Here is an 18,142-nt window from a genome sequence, read left to right on the forward strand (position 1 = left end):
CCATCTCCACAGTGAGCATTGGAGAAGTATACAGATATAGTGCTAAGATATAAAATTCAGTATACCTGCCCAGGCAACACCCACCATCAGGTGGAATCCTAAAATATGATGTATAAGCAGCGATAAAAGAGAAGGAAAAACAAATTATGACTTAACCCAGTCACAGGCAAACAGTCGTGTGTAGAATTTCCACAGGAGGAAGACGATATCTGCCCAAGGAAGACACAGCGAAGTTGTGCAGAGAAAGAGTGATGAAAGTATAGAGAGATGTCCACATACTGGACTGAATAATCCCCTCCAAGTGAAGGAGGTGTCAAGCAGCAAAAGACAGGGTTAAATGATGAGTTAGGTGTGAAGAAACAATATGTAGATAGCAAACGGCCAGGGACACATCCAAATAGACCAGGTGTAGGAGTTGACGAACCCTACCTATGAGCATAATAGGAAAAAAGATGGGGAAACAAGAATGTCACGGAACAATGAGACAGGATCAAGAATAACAAAAGGAGATAGTACAAGCTAAACAACAGAGCTGGGAACGAACTGGACACAAGAGACGATCTGGAAACAAATGGGAATACAGGTGGGAAAAGGAAGGGAAAGAAAAAAGATAATAGATAAAACAATCTACCTGAGCAGCCAATATCCAGGGAAGGAATGCCAGATCCACATAGCGAAAAACATACAAGAAATGGTAAAGGATGGGATAAAAATTGGAACGATGAAAACTACATACCAGGAAAGGGAGGATTAAGGTTTCAAGAGAAATATCTTACAAGTAACAAATCGCAATGGGTTCAAAGGGAGAACCAGACAGGATAGGAAGAAAAACATGGAGATCCGAATCTGACAAAACTAAGGAAATGTGTCGGATGGGCCAGATGAAAGAAATAGACAACCCAGAGAAGAGAAAGTTTTTGGAATAGAGAGAAAGGATGGGCTTTCACATGGCAGCTCTATAAAGAGTAACAGTTAAAACAGACAAACCCCGAACAAACAACCAGACAAAGAGCTGGGACATGTGAGGAACAGAAGTACAGGAGGGCTGAAAGCCTTGGAAAAAAGAACAAAGACTTGTGCATCTGGTACACAAAGAGAAAGGGTGAAAGGCATAGGCAATGAAAGATGCAACATGAGGGACGAGTCCCTAAGATAAGGCACAAGACCAGACAAAAGACACACATGTTAAAACTTCTACAATTGACCCAAAGATATCTCTCAACAAAAAATCTAGTCACTAAATCCAGAATCATAATAAGAAGCACTTACAGTTCAGAGGGAGCTATTGAGTAACAAACAGAAAATTTCAGAGTTTTATGAAAAAAAAGGTGCAACTAACTTTTAAATATAAAATTTCTGAAAAGATATTTATGGGGCGGTCTAAAATTATCTTCCATATTTTAGAATTTAATAATTACATAACAAAGGATATACAACCATGCTGTTTTTAACATCTTGTAGCCCAACTCAAACAGTTTTTATTATCACATTTTTTTTTCCAATTTAGTGAGTTGTGTTACTCCAAAAAATGGCAATTGTGCAAGAAAAGGAAAAGTATGTCATTTGGCTTGCAGAGACCAAGTCAGTGACTTTGGTGCTGCGTAATTACAGACAACAGTACACGTAAGAAGTATAGGGGTATGTTAAGGATATCGTGTATCACACATCATGAGCTAAAAAAATATTGGTTAGACATGCTGAGAGCAACTATGGTGTATAGATAAAGACTACTGATATGCCAATAAAAACTGTTTGAGTTGGGCTACAAGATGTTGAAAACTGCATGGTTGTATTCCTTATTCAATTATCAAATTTTAAAATAGGAAATACAATTGTGGACAACCCTGTATTATTTTGGTATTATTTAAAATACTTAGATTAGCTTGGACTTGAATTTTACATAGTAGGGTACTGAGATCATTAGGCCTAATTTTATTGTTTGTTTTTAGACAGTTGGTTATAAATAGATTTATAGTATTTTAGGATACTAAAGCTATTTACTGAAATAAACAATTAATACAATTGTTAGCTGAAAAAACAAGAAGAATTCATTCAAACTAAAAAATAGTTATTATTCCTACTCTTACTTGGTAGCTAATAAGACTTCAGTTAATTATTTAGAATGAGCAATTGGTTCAGTGTTATATATATAGAGTTGTGGTACTAGTAATTTACAATACGAGTACAAGCTAATAGGGCTTTTTAGTGTTATGGTTATCTACAATTTAATTTATGAACTATAAAACAGCTTCATTTTTGTTATATTTACAACTACTGGATAGCTAGAGTGATAATACTAATAACAGAGAATATAGACTAGGGTTAGCATAGCTTCAACATGGTAAGAAGTAGTTAAGGGATAAGCAAGGAGGAACATATAAGATGCACATTAAGTGCCATAACTGTGTTATGATTGAGAATTGTGAGCTTGATTGCTAATTTCAGAAGGCTCAGAAAGAGAGTACACTACACTTGCATAAGTTAATATTTTCCTTTACCAAAAATGTATTTCAGATAATACTTACCTTCCCTTACACTCTAGCTTTATCCCGACCAAAGTTTTTCTTCTATGCCCATCTAAACATTGGCATAAATCTTACCTCACTTTCTCCAGCCTCCATACCCCACTACACTGTCCATAGTGATTTAAATCTTGTGATTCTCTCCACCTACATCAACGTGTCCCCTATACCAGATCCATATAGAAGCTCCCCATTATTACTTCCTATTCACTTTTCAAGACAGTTTAAATTAACAGGCCTGAAACTTCCCATGATGTGGGGAGGAAAGGCGGGAGAGTGTAAGTTAGAGGTAAGTTTTAACGGAAATACATTTTAGGCATAGGAAAATGTTAACCTCCGAAACACATTTAAATGCAAATGTGTTTACCTCCTCTCTCCCAATAGCTAGAATCCCCCATTGACAAATTGGAGGGGCGAGTGAGGGCAAGGTACACAGAAAGCATCTTCGTAGAAAGCAAGGTGTACGAACATGAGATATAGGAATAGCATACCAGTGGATTCCACACTACTTCTGGAACAGGTATGCTTTTCGTCCAGACCACATGCAACAGACACAAAATCATAACATCTTGAGAAGGACGTGAAATCATCCAGGCCCCAACCAGGCAGACAAGGTCCCATGTCTCGTCCTTGGAAATATGGGGTTGTGGACACAAATTGAGATCCAAGGTGTAATGGCTAGAGCATGAGGACCTCTGTATTGTTTGATCTTGTTTAGTAATGTGATATTATTGAAAACCCAATCTGAAAGTTACAGAATGTTGCATGTCAAACCACCAGAATTACGAAGAGAAGGCAAGCAACACCAAAGTGAACAAACCCTCGCCCCAACCTGATGAAACGCAAAATGCAACAAACCAAATTCAGAGTTACAGGACCTGTGATGCCTCACTCAACCTCAAGAAACAGAAATTCCCCAGTCTGGGATTATGAACCAAAATCCTAACCCCCAAACCAATAGCACTGGAAGTGATGCTCCACATGCTGAATTATGAGGAGTTGAGGACCCTCTTCCATGATCATCAAAATAAAGAAACTGACCAAATAAAGGGGCCACACACAACCCAACCAGCTAGCAAAGAGTCTTCTCTGTGCCAGAATTACTAGGAGGCTCCCATCAAACATCTGGGAAAACTACCAATAACCCTCGATTTGCTTTCTTCTCATTCAGTGAAATAATGAGTATAAACATCCCCGAGGATGAATAAGCCTCTGTCAAACACTCCATCGACTGGAAACTGTAAGTAGTAAGGACTCTCATGCTCCACTAGTAGAAATGGGGAAGGGGTGATACTCACATTGGGAAGTCCCAAGAAATGATGTTCTGGAGACAGTGCAATAGGTGAACCAAGTTCCCTATGTTGAAAAGCAAACTGTCCCTGATTTATTCAATCTAGGAGTTTGCAGGGATGGGCAAAATCCTCTTAAGCTTTACTCATGATAGTCCATGAATGGCAGTCCAGTAGCCTATTTGTTTTGGTGTTGCAAATGTTTACCACCCGGAGAGAACAGAAGGTGGTCTTATAGAACACCCCAACTCAACAAAGCTCATTGCTACCAGGAAAATTATTGATTGGTTAAACTGGTTGCTAGTGCAGATTTGGAAATAAGCAAATGTGACTAGGCAACACCTGCCACAGAGTGGGATCCCAATATAAAATGATGGGAAGGTCCAGGAAAAAGAAATTATAATAGAAATGAGGTCACTCACCTCTTTCACAAACAAACTAGGGCATGGAGAATAGCCATGTGAGTGGCCAAAAACCTTCAGATGGTGGCAACCACCAAATCATGTAAATAATGAGATATAAATGTATCAGGCATGGTCCACATACCAGCCTGTACAATCCTGTACAAGATAACTGACCGGCCACTAAATTCATAACCTGGAAAATGACAAGAAGTAGAACAGTCTGATGATTGTGGGCCCAAAAGAGAACATCCAACGTCTGAAAACAGAGACCTGAAGTGAATGTTCCCTTGCTTGAAAATGTAGGAGACCAAAGTGGAATTGTCCAAGCGAAGCATTACCACCTTTTTTCACAACAATTCGAGAGCCCAAGACATAGCTCATTAAACTATTAAAAGCTTGAAATAATTGATGTGGAGAGAAGATTCCTCTTCTGTCCAGAGGCCCTTGAATTCTATATCCACTACATGCATTCCCCATCTCTGAAGAAAAGCATCCATGAAAAGATGTATCTCAGGACATGGGGATAGAAGAGGGACACCTAGCGTTGTGTTGTTCATCTACAACCACCAGCCAAGATGGAGTGGGCTGGAAGCCAACAAGGTCATCAGACAATCCAATGCATCTTTGCAAATGTTCCAATGGTCCTGAAGAGAACTGAAGAGAACGAGTGATTTCAAGAATGCCCACATTGAGACATGAATTGAAAAATACCCCTAAATGGACAAGGTACTGTGTGGAAGTAAAAAAGGCATCTCCACTTGGATGAGAAACCCAGCTCTCACAGCATTTGATAAAAGAACTCAAGTGTGAAGCTCTGCCAAGCAGCAGAAGGAGTGAGAAGAATCTATTCTTCCATATAATGGTGAGTGTGAATGCCTGCTGAGTGAAGATGACACAAAAAGGATCTGACTGTCCTGCATAAGATGTATGGGATGAAAGCGAGACCGAATGGTAGAACACGAAACTGAAAAACCTGTTTCTCGTGCACAAAATGGAGATACTGAAGTGAGGTCTCCACAATCAAAAAGTGTAGATAGGCATCTGTGACATAGTCCAGGTGCAAAGTGCCACTGGAGAGAAAGAAACAACTTCATGGTGGCTGGAGAAAATGATCGAGTAGAAGATCCTGGATGGCTTGTGTTCAGGAACTGGATAAAAGAGGATTCTTGTGGAAGGAAAAGACAACCATTATGATAGACAATGAAGAATATGTGAAATGAATGACCAACCCTGATTACAGGCAAAGGACTGTCATACAAACACGAACTGTTTGAGCCAAGCCCTCACAGGACCAGATCCCATAGGGTAGTCACCTATGCCATTGTTGATGCTCCAAATGAGTGCAGGATGCCCACTGATAAGAACATGAAGCCAATGTGGGAGGTCTGGAAACCCAAAGAGGAGATGCCATAAACCTTCAGTTAGAAGACTGGGAAAAGAGAGAGGCCAATGTCTAAAAGAAAAAGTGGAAATGGGCCACATCCACCAAAGATTCCATGGAATCCAGAATACCAGCAAAAATCAAATGTCTGAGAAATGGAACTTCTCTGAGACCTCTACAGGCTGAAGAAGGAACTTGAACACAATCATGCAAGGCATCTCTTACCAAAAGATCCCAGCAACAAACCAACCAAGAGACCAAGGAGAGAGCAGAATCTGATAACCATACCTAAGTAGAAGTCAAAAAGTGACTAAGATCCTCTAAAAATTGAGCAGGAGACCTGTCAAAGGCCTCAAACAACAGTTGTAAAGAAAAAACTGCCAAACTGTTGGGACAGACAAATCCTGGAAAACTGAGTGTAAGATGAATAGAAATACAAGGCCAAGAACCCCAAAGACGATCCAACCTCTGAGAATCTAAATATGGGTCCTTCAAGTGATGGAAAGCACAGGCATGCTGATCCAATAAACAGGGAGAATAAGGCATGGCAGCAGCCTCTCTCAATTTACCCCCAAATCTCCAATGCCTGTCAAAAGTGGAAAGACTAAGTAATCAGCCGATTGATTTTACCTCTAGAAAGGAGGAGAAGTCATAAGCCACAAAAGAAATCTTAAGACATCACAAACTTGACATACCAGTTGGGCCTCCTCTGCACAAAGGGTGCCTGCCCCATATGCCTGAGCAATGCTTGATGCCAGAGGTGGCAGATTAGGAGACTCCATATCAGAGACATGAATGTGAGAATTTATATCAGAAATGTCTCAGATTTTTTTTAATTAACTGAAATTAAAGAAACTTGACAATAATCTCAAAGCCCAATGATACGGGTCAAAAAACAAAATCATTCAAGGTGTAGATATAACCAAAGTTATACAACACATAAGTGAAACCGGCACCAAGCACATAAAACCATTGTCATTATGTACTGCCATCAAGAAAAGTGAATAGGAAGTACTAACAGGGAGCTTATATATGGATCTGGTAGACGAGGTAGGTGGAGAGAAGCACACAGTTTAAATCACTATGGGCAATATAATGGGATCTACATGCTGGAGCAAGCATGGTGAGATTCATACTAATGCTTAGATGGGCAGAGAAGAGAAACTTTTGTCAGGATAAAGCTAAAGTTTGAGAGGAGGTAAGTGTGTTTCAGAACTTGCTTATTTGAGGATAAACTAGAGATGACTTTGAAATAATTACATTATTGAATGCAAAGATAGTCGATTAAAAACAGAAATTAAGAAAGCAAGACAGGAATTAAATAGAGTTAAGGCAAAGGTTATTTTGGGGGAGGATGAGAGTGCTGAGCTTACGAGGGCGCACAATAGTAAAAAGTAAACAGCCACATATACCAGATTAAAAGCACCATTTAGGTACCAGTTTGTAATAAATATAAGTCTTTTGCTGCTTGCAATGAGAAACACGATGACCAAAATGTTACATATTAGAGGACTCTCTCGAAAAGCATACTGAAAAGGTTATTTGTAATAAAGAGCACAGAAAGATTAGAACTTGAATTTCAATTTAAAAACCTAATCAGAACAGCTATTTAAAAAATACACTCCTTCAAGGGCATAAATAAACATATATATATAAACCTTTTGGGAACATTTTATCATGTTTGATGTAATAATGAATTACTAAGCAGGATCCTAGCTTAAATGAATGAATGAGCAAACAGCTACAATCACCTTGTCTTCAACATGTTCTATTGAGTAAACGAGTTGCTGATGAATCAGGAAAGACAGAATTAAAAATATTTCACCAAAATACAAATGGTTAATTTGCTGAAGACTGGAAATTACTGAATAAAAATATTTTGAAGACATTTTAGTTTTCTAAGATTCTTGACTACATTATAACTTTTTAAGAACTTTCCCAGAACTTTCCAGATCTTTTATGACATGTGCTTGCACACTAGTAAACATAAGCATGAAATATATTAGTAACAAACATAACTAGTAACTGTAATGGTTATTCAAAGTTCTATGTACTTACGAGCCCAACAAGAATAAATTAGATAGTAGTTGACTTTTCTGTACAGGTGTTTACTAAATGGACGTATGCCACAATACATGCACAACTGTATGCTGTTCAGGATAACTCCACTTAACACAAAACACAGGCAAATCAAAAGCCTGCATATAAATAAACTCTTCACATAGTCCATCATCTTGAGAGGAGAAACAGATACTGCAAGAAAAAATGTTCCACATAAATGAATGTTCTCTGTTTAGATGTTAATGTTCAAATTACAACTAGTGAGCTTGTTCAAAATATTTTCCTGAAAAGATTGTTACAGATTCAGTGAAATAATAAATCACTATCACCACTTTTAAATATAAGAATTACTCTAATCAATTGGGAAGCATTCTTAATTCCACAAGGACCTAGCCGACAGACAAAGGATTACTAAGTTAATTCTTTCAACATCAAAGTTAATGATCTGAAAATATGTTGAATTTACAAGGATTAAAACCAATGTTATAGTTTTCTTGAAAGCATCAGAAATATCTAAGTTATATTTAACTTGCATCTATATCTTTTTGGTCTGTACCCAAATGATAAAAGGTTTATAGAAAAGCTCAGCATTGCACTGTATCATGGCCAAACTAAGTTTTTATGTTATGAGGTTTATGTATTAAAGAAAAACTGGCCAATAAGCATTTGCTTATCTAGTCTCAGTCAACTTGACATTCAGAATTTTTTTATGTTCTTCGGTTATTTTTGACAATCTTTTAGAACTTTTAAAAAGTTTATTATACAAGTAATATTCTAAGGTTGTGGGCACGAATATAAGTATTTTGTACAATTCAGGTTACTTGCAAACTAATCCAGACAAAGAACTGTTTACTTGAAAAATGAAGTCCTTGTAATTTAGCAAGTGAAAGACTAGTATAAACCAACAGTTAACATCTTCTTTAGTTGAAAATGTATTTCAGATAATTAATTACCTCTCTATTGCTAAGAGCTCTTACTTTGTTCAAAAGCCTTGAACAAACTCTCACCCATATACATTTCTACATGTATTGCACCAGCGTATGCTATAATCATCATAATGCTGTAGCCCTCCACCAATAGGAGAATGGCACACCCTCCCTCTGCAGTAATCCCAGTGAGAACAAGCACGTGACATCAGCCCATTCTTGAAGTGGGGAGGAAAGGTGGGAACTGGTGTAGAGATAAATATGTATCTGTAACACATTTTCAGGTAAGGAAAATGTTAATATCAGAAACACTACTTACTTCTCTACACCATTAACAGCTTGAATCCCACATTGAAAATGATGGAGGGGCCATGAGGTGCGATTTTCACAAAACTAGGTGTCACTTAGTGTAGCAGCACACAGTGAGAGAATGCATGCTTCTCAAAAAGATAATACTCTTCATCCAAGTTTTGTACCGAGAGAATAGACAAAAGAATGCCAGAAAAATCCAGTGCTGGTGATTACATATCACCAAGGTGGGTGGAACATTAAAATATGTAGTATGGTTAGGGCTTTTCAAGAGAGGAGCCCTGACCCACATCCCTAAGCATATCCAAGTTTCGTCAAGCTGCACATACCCCCTGGGAACTGCTTGGGAGATACTTTAACAGGATGTCTTATATTACACTTTCAGGTAACACCCCAGCCCCACATCTCATATGATGGATGGGGCCAACTGGTTTATTAATAGAGGGAAGGTGTCACTCACAGAGGACATGGTTTGGAACTGAGGAAGTAAAGGTTATCCTGTGCTCCAATAGGAGAACTGGAAGGGGGGGGGGGGATATATGCGTTTGTGTATGAGGGGACAACTAACATCAAGCACAATCGTCTGGAAATGGGTACCCATTGAGAAACAGTGCAAATGGATACTACAACTAAACACAGCAAGTAAAAGACAGGTGTAAGGGCAGAAATGGCCATGTCAGTTATATAGTTATACCACTAAAGCAGTATTGCAGAAAACCCCATTTCAATGGTGGGCACTGAGCAAGAACAATGCAGATTTCAAGTAAATATTTCCTGCGAGGCTATGTCAGCCATTCTGGTAGGATCCGGTGACACCAAACATACTGCATGTAATGTGTTGTTCCACATGTTTGTTTTAATTACTTTTTTTTCTCTTCTTATTGATGTGTTTTGCTTCCTTGTTTATCTTTCTGAATGTATATGAAAAGATTGGTTTACACTTGGTGCTGCCACAAAATGAGTGAGAGATAATGAGATCAGCAATGGAGTTGGAGATGAAAAATCAACAAAATTCACAATGCTAGAGCCTCTTGGTGCACTGAAGAATGGTGACCAGAGAGAGGCCAAAATAAGAAGCACAGGAAACTACCCAATGATGTAAGAAATATGAAATGAATGTGTTAGGTTTAGTCCAAATACAAGCCAGCAAGATCTCCAATTATTGGCATTGAAAATCGGCAAGAGGTGTTATGATATGTTGAATCTGATGGGAAATAACATAAAACGTATCTGGTCAAACCCACCCCAGTTAAAGTGGAAGGGGATAAGTCCAGAGAGGAGGTATGCCATAGTAAAAACAAGCGATGATGGTTTTCATGAAAAGGGACAATCTGAGTAAAACAGCAAAAGAATGCCCTTACAGGACACAAAAGACAATTGAGACTGGAATTAATACATAAAAAGGAAATAGAAGGAAAAGAGATGGGAGATAAACAACCAATCCTCTCCCACACAGACCGTGTCTTTGGAAGAAAGGAGCAGTTAGGGAACAACTTAACCAGTCTTTATACTATAGGGGACAGGAGACAGCAAAGGCACGAATGTCCAAATGATAATGACCACTAGCAAGTAGGAGAAAACAGGTGAAAGAATGAGAATAGTACCAGGTAAGAGGCAAAAGGTGTGGATAACCCCTACTTAGTAACCGGCAATCATTAAAACAGATGGACCTTTGTCAGAAAAACAGGTAAAGCATAGGCCCATAAGCAGGTGTCTCCCTAGTAGTTGATGTAAGAAACAACTATTAGTGTCACGATGGATCATCACGAGTGACTAGATATCCAAGACCAGTGATTATGCTAAGCTCCAAATGATGAAGACATCCAGAATGTTGATAAAGCTAGATTACTCCTTTGGAGATCAGAACCCAGAGAAAGTGGAAGTGTCAAGAACCATTACCCCAATTGGAAAGAAAGGCATCAGTGTAAAGATGCAGATCAAGTGGAGTGGTGGAAATTTGCATGTAATGCTGGAAGAATCATGTCAGAGAAACAGAGAGAGAAATAATGATGGTCGAAGAAGTACAAGAGCTGATAAGGGGTTGCAGAACATGTACCACAGATACCCAACAACCCATTGAAGAGGATGTACATTAGAAAGAAACCAGAGTCCCCAGAAGCATGAGAGCCTCTATCACATGAAGAGAAGAAGGGTGAAAAACCTTAGATACCAAGATTTCCATGGCATAAAGATGTAAGGAAGATGGTTCAGCCTGCCCCATATGAGAATCAAGAAAACTTCTGGGAAAATGTTTAAGATGCAGAAGTTTAAAGGAAATAGGATAGGTGAGAGAATGAGGTGAATAAAAAAAAGGTGGAGTACGAAAAGTAGGGACAGATCATAAGAAGTAATTAGCACAACTCATGAGTTACTTATGAAGGAAAATTACAGGTGTTCAAGGGAAAGGAGGAAGGCACCAAAGGTTCAGGAGCCAAAAACTGGCTTCAAGGAATAGGTACCATAGCAAGTCTTGATGGTCCAAACTGTGGGAGGGGGAATGATGAATAGAAGTGACAGGACGAGAAACAGAAGAATGAGTAGTGTCTGTGGTCTAGTGAGTCGAGAAACCAGGAAATCAAAGGAAGATTGTTGTTGAGCATCCTCAGCATAAAATACCAAGGAATGGGAAACATCCTAAAAGATTGGAGCAGTGAGAAAAGGGCAAGATTTAAGTCAAGTAAAGAGAAAGATGCCTGTAAGGAAAGCACCAAGACCAAGAAGATCCCAAGAACAGAGAAACCAAGCCAAAATGGAGATATTAAAGGAAGAAATAGAAGCTAAAGGAGCAAACAAATAAGAATATGTGTTACCATCAAAACTAACACAATCACGATGAAGAGGAGGTGAAAGGTGGTGATATAACAAAGGAGTACAGTATAGATAAGATGAAAACAAGCAGGTTGCAGAAAAGAGAGTTACAAAAGGAGAAAGATGGATGCACCAAACAGACAGAAGGGACATAAGAGACTGGGGTTTAAAATAAACACCTTTGTCATGACCTTAGCAAAGGTGTCATGAAGACGAGAAATATGTTCATCAACCTGAAGGTGAGAAAGATGGAGGCACACAAAATAAAGCAACCCAAGTCAATATGATATACTGGAGATAGAAAGTCACATACCTGAATTACGAGTGTAGCAAATAGAAAGAAACGGGGGTACCTGTTCCACATCAGGAAGAGAAGAGCCAAAAGGAAAGGCTGGAAGTGGAAGAGCCAGTCAAAGCTGTCCACAGACAAGACAGTCCCCCCAGAAGACAATGAAATAGATAGAAAGGATCAAATCACCTGATGCACAACAGTGGTAACATTATGTTTGAAAAACATCAAAAGTGAACATGTTGTCATACAATGGTTCCTTACAGCTTTATAAGATACTTCTAGTACTTTACCATGGAATTAAATCTGAAATCTGTCACAGACCAAGCATTAGCTTTACTAAGTGATAAGTCATCATAACTACAGAACATCAGCTCCATCAACAGATAAGGTGCCTCCAGTTGCCATTGACATAGCTGGAGAAAATGCCTGAAAGCATAGTCTTGGACTTGGGACATTTATTTTAATTAATCAATTATTTAATTTATATTTTCTTGTTTAAGTTTTTTTCTGTGCATACACTGATTAAAGTAGCACAAAGAAGAAATGGTGACTAAATAAAACAAAGTTGTAATCAGGTGGAGGGAAAAAGTGCAATGAGGGCAAAATAATGTAGCAAAATAAAGTGATTGATCAAAGCATACAGAAACTGAAAAAAAACATGAAAACACACAAATAGTGCTGAGGAAAGAACAAGTTAGTACTCACACGCATTATTGCACAAGTAGGTTGTGTTACTCTCCCCTATTTGTGGATAGCTACGGCATTATGACTATTACATCGCAGGCTTGTGGCATGTGCAGAAAATTCTATAGCAGTTATATGTGAGGTGATAGTTCTTAGCAATGTAGAGAGGTAAGATACATTTCTAGAGTTATAATTTTCCTATACTGAAAATGTATTTCCAATAGGTACTTACCTCCTTTCACAAAATTAGCTATTCTCGTTCAATGCTGCCCTCTATATGCAAACTTTTTCTTTATGCATGCCACAAGCCTTCCAACGTGTGTCTCATGCAAATCATCATGCATCACTTCTACACCAATAGGAGCATGACATGCTCACTTGATGCATGTGACTCCTTTTATACTCCTCTACCAAACTATCACTTCAAAGTTTGGCAAAAGTCGTAAGCACCAGAGTAAAGTGGGGAGGAATGGTGGGAAGTGTGAGCGGAGGGAAGTACCTATCGGAAATATATTTGCAGTATAGAAAAATTATAACTTCCAATACACTACCTACTTCCTCTCACAAAATCAGCTAGAATCCCACACTGAATAGGAGGGACCAGTGTGAAGGTTTGATAGAAGTACCCCCAAAAGCATAAGAAGAATACCCCCAGAAATGAGAGAGTCAGATCCGAAGATCAAATGAGGGAAACTGCACCACTTCTGAACCAGGTATACTCTTCGCTCCTCTGTGAAATGTGGAGAAGATATGGGTGGAAAAGAAGAGAAGCACATCTAAGTGGGAGAGAACTGTGTCAGAATCGTGTTCCGACCCATATAAAATAAATATAACTCAATCCCACAAATAGAAAAGTGGGTAAAACTATGGATGTGCCCTCAGACGTAGAGTCGCTAGAGCACAACAGACCATACTCAGTAAGTCAACTACATCCAAAACACATGCCACTAGGAACCGACATCACACGGAGGTACGAGGTTCATACTGTCTTCACCTCAAACCCAAGAGATTGGGGGATTGAAAATCATGCCAATTCCCAGATACTACACAAGTATTAGCACTGAGCTATCTATCCTGTGACCCAACATCCGGTATCAAATGGATGTCTATCGCATGCAATCAACTCCTCCAACTAGGAACTTACCAGAACCATCCAAAAGACAATAACATCCCCGTATGAAGATAGGATGAGGGAGAGCCAAAGGACAGAACTGTCACGATGCTTCGTACCACTTTTGTGACCCAACAACACGGATGGAGAGAAATTGATGGAGGAAGATAGACAATCCAAAACATGTGTGAGGTCTAACGTTGATTGATTCTACTCTAAATCCAAAACCCAACCATGGGGTACAGAAATCCTCGTGGGGGTAGGATTAGGGCTCTTAACTGAAGGGGTGAACTGCATTTTGATGTATCACTCCTAAGTAATTGTATATTGCAAAGATGAGGACAGTACATCATATAAACCCACAGAACACCACCACCCCAACTCTGCACTGAAAGGTTATAGCCATCTTTGTGTGGAACAAATTCAGGAGGGTTCCTCCATGGTTGACCACCCCAGCAGCTTGGAAAGGGAAAGTGGTAAAAACTCCCATACTCCACTAGAAGAAAGAAGGATGAAAAAGCAATGGAGAATCATTAGGAAAGTCATCACCTGAGAGAGTGCAATGGATGACCACGAAACCAAGGGGATCTAAGGACTACTCTGTCGTATACATCCGGTCAAGGTGGGAATGACAATCTGCAACAAGATTGAAAGCACCCAGCATATGACACACAATGAGATGAATTTGTTGCATGTGGGCCCAGTATAAGAGATCCAATATCCAAAACCACAGATTTCTCGACTGGGTGCCCCTTGGTGATTGATATGTTGATATGAGTGTTGTATATGAGATTAAAACAAAATTGCTTTATCTTTAGGATAGCTTGCATGTGTTTGCAATTTAATGACAGTGAATTCTGTACAATAGTTGTAATTTTAAACTCGATTTAAAATTATTCTTACAAGCTATATTTTTAATAGTTTAATATAAATGCAAGCTAAAGGGAGCTTTGGGTTCTAATGATGATGTTGAGATTAGGTTTAATAAAATAAACCTAGAACACCTGTTGAACTCATTGACTGCTAATTCACCATATATGGTGCAGTCTGCCTCCAACAGTTGAATGCAAGTATGCCATATACAGTGTATGGGTTGCAAAAATTCCATGCGTATTTAGAGTACTCGTAGGCAAAGAGTTAAAAGTTCTGAGGATGTGACATAGCATTTTCTGACATCTGAAAATAGTTTATATATATGCAAGAATATATCAGTCTGTGTGTTAGCTATCATGGTTGCTTTGTACAAGCAAGTTGATTTGTTTTACATCAGTAAACATCATTTGTAAAGAAAGTTTACAGCAAATCTACACCATTACAAGTGTTCAAGTTTGAAGAAATGTTAAAGCATAATAAAATAATTTATTATTGTTATGTAAACTGGATGTTGAATTATTTTCATCAGATAACATAAAAGAACTAGGTCATTAACTATAATTCATTTGTTCAAAAAATTACATATTAATATTGACTTATTCAGGAAATAAGGTCTAATAATGCATATTGTACGTTCAACATACATAAGGTACAGTGTAGTAGAGGTAGGGGCTCAAACATCACAGAATACTTGTACCTGTAAACTGGCATATATTTAAGTGTTAATGCAAGACATATATTTTCATACATCAACATTTTTAAACATTCTTGACAATTTAAAAGTAATACAATCAAGCTATACAGTCCTAAGGTCTAAGAAAAAAAAATACTGTCACGATACGTACAAAACTACCTTTTCGGATTCAATTAGAATATACCTACAAGGCCTGTTTCTTTACATCCTGGAAACAAGCACTACCACATGAACTTGTAACACAGTAATATCACCACACAACAAGTCTTAAAATGAACAAATATTACCATTTGGTATACATTAACTTGGGGCAAAGTAATGTTATCAAGCAACAATTTTTTCAACATGAACAAATGTTAACATTTTCCAACACTGAAAATGTATTTCTGATAGATACTTATCTCCTCTCAAAAAAAGGCTTCTCAACTTATACTGCCTTCTAAAGGTGCAAATTTTTGCTCATCACTAGCCTTGATACTCCCACGTACCCCCACAAGTGAGACATCTGTATGCTATCATGCAAATGAGCATGCAGCAACCCTCCACCAATAGGAGTGCGAGACAACTCCTATCATCATTAGTGCCCTCTCTTCTGTGCAACTCGTAACCACTTTGAGATTGGGCAGCACATACAAAAACCTACAATGGAAGTGGAAAGGTCAGGTGGGAAATTTGAGTAGAGGTAAATATCTATCGGGAATACATTTTCAGTATAGGAAAATTTTTACTTCCAACATGATATCTTACCTCCACCTCACAAAAAACTAGCCCACACTGAGTTGGTGGAGGGTCCAGTGAGAAGATAATCCACCTTTAGAAAGCACCCAAAGGAAGACCATGGGGTGAGCAAATAAATTGAAGGCAACAAAGTCTCTGTGGGAGACTGTACCATTTCTGAGTCAGACACACCCACGTGAAAATTGTGTCACAATAAGAGTGAAAACATTGGAAAGATCTCCTCAGCTTAATCATGCATGCACATTCAACCCGATCATCAACATATCTGCTGGAAACCAACATCGAGGTACAGTAGGAAGGTGGACAGCAAAGTGGGGATACATCTCCAGTCCGTCACCAGCCAGCATTGGGAATGTATCGTCAAGTCTGCAGTAGGAGGAGGGAGCCCAGGTATAGATTAGCTAGGGTGCATCAAACCATAAATGGGAGACTAATCTCAACCAACACCAAGCAAAGTGTGATAATGATATCCAACCCATGGTAAAAAGAGGATCCTCTACCTTTCACCTCTGATACGAGAACTGGTTGAGAATATGAGCCTCTGTACAAAGGATCCACATCATCATGTGTGCAAATCCAACACAACCATCACCATATTCACTGGGAACTGACATCTGGGGGGATGGTAGGAAAGTGAACAGCAAAATGGGAGTGTATATCCAGTCCATCACCAGGCAGCACTGGGAATGTATTGTCTAATCTTCAGTAGGAAGAGGGTACCTGGTTTATATCAACCAGGAACTGACATCCAGTGATAAGAAGGCCCTCAAAATGGCATCTGGAGAATGATGAAAATTTGTAGAACAGGAAACTGCCAGCAGATAAAGATATTTAATAGTGAATGTATGGGGAGTGGTCCACATACCAGAACAAATTATGTCCTCCAACAGATAACGAAAATGAGCAGCCAGGGAAATGGGAAGGTGATGGATATGAAATGAAGAGACAAAGAAAAGATGACAAACATCTGGTGAAAGGGAAGAAAAGCCAGATGAAAAAGCTGGCAAATCCAACCCATAAAGATAATAAGAGAAGGGAGAATGGGACAGGGAAGGATACCAAGAAATAAAGAAATATGAATGGGAACATGGAAGGAATCAGTGCATGCCACATAACAGTGGAGAACCCTAACCAGGCAGAGGAAGCAAGATGTGTATGAAGGTGGAAGTACCCTTCCGTGTGGCCAAAGACTTGGGCAGGAAAGAACATTCGGGAAAAAGGACAACATAGAAAGAGTGAAATAAGGTGCAGTCAATATCAATAGTCAACACGTTCAACAGACTACATCCACACACCAACACGAGGAGGAAAAAAGTCATGAAGGAACGGATTGGCAATGGCTTGAATGGAGAAAGGCTAGGGACTGGAGGACTACATTGAGGTTTCAATCTGAGAGAGAGAGAGAGGCAGGGCAAGGGAGATAGATGAGGCAGAGATACAGAAACAAAAGGGAAAGTACTGGCAAATAGAAGATGCATAAGCTGGAACACACACTTCAATAACATTATCAAAAAACACTAACATATTTATGTCGTATTGGAAGCATGAACAAAGGATGCAATACCCTTTCTATCTTAAAAATATATAATGCATTCATAAGGACCCTATATGAATATGGATGCTCTGTCACTTGCAACATGTCTGACACAATATATAAGATATGCCAGCAACAACACACAGCTATTAAAACAGCATTCAGACTACCAAAATACACCCCTCATGAATAGATCAGCAATCTCACCAATTTACCACTAATAAAAGACCAAATTCACAAACTTGCTGAAAAATATTACAACAAAGCTAGCATTCACAACAGTCAGATTAGAACCTTCAAGACATTAGCAGCCATGCCTGCTACATGGCAAACTTACATATTCCCCATTAATTATATTAAATCACAAGCCAACATACAGTAATACAGTGTTTAAAAATATGTCAATAACTTCTTTTTATTTTCAGCCTCATATCTCAGGCATGGATCAGGTAGATTATTCTATGCCTGATTCCTGAAAGAAGGTTTTCTCTGGGCACTCCAGTTTCTCCCTGCATC

At 38.7% G+C, this 18,142-nt stretch overlaps 1 protein-coding gene and 1 long non-coding RNA gene across 5 annotated transcripts in view; one reads left to right on the forward strand and one right to left on the reverse strand.

The window, feature by feature from the left end:
- LOC106464361 (1-acyl-sn-glycerol-3-phosphate acyltransferase delta-like) overlaps nucleotides 1-18,142 on the reverse strand; it is an 82,063-nt gene that overhangs the window by 42,189 nt on the left and 21,732 nt on the right. For 3 of the 4 annotated variants that reach the window (XM_013924497.2, XM_013924496.2, XM_013924498.2), the window contains exon 2: nucleotides 7,655-7,849. In XM_013924497.2, coding sequence (XP_013779951.1) covers nucleotides 7,655-7,829 — 175 coding nt within the window. In that variant the 5' untranslated portion in view covers nucleotides 7,830-7,849. Of the gene's footprint in view, nucleotides 1-7,654; nucleotides 7,850-8,912; nucleotides 8,919-18,142 lie in introns of those variants that run through there. The other variant, XM_022392050.1, reaches the window with a different exon arrangement.
- Nucleotides 3,890-18,142, forward strand: part of LOC111087001 — a 19,894-nt gene continuing 5,641 nt past the window's right edge. Inside the window, exons 1-2 of the long non-coding RNA XR_002611723.1 lie at nucleotides 3,890-3,984; nucleotides 12,718-12,722. This is a non-coding gene — a long non-coding RNA (uncharacterized LOC111087001). The remainder of the gene's footprint in view (nucleotides 3,985-12,717; nucleotides 12,723-18,142) is intronic.

The sequence above is a fragment of the Limulus polyphemus genome, unplaced genomic scaffold, assembly GCF_000517525.1.
Source record: "Limulus polyphemus unplaced genomic scaffold, Limulus_polyphemus-2.1.2 Scaffold1627, whole genome shotgun sequence".
In the NCBI taxonomy this organism is placed as follows: domain Eukaryota; kingdom Metazoa; phylum Arthropoda; class Merostomata; order Xiphosura; family Limulidae; genus Limulus; species Limulus polyphemus.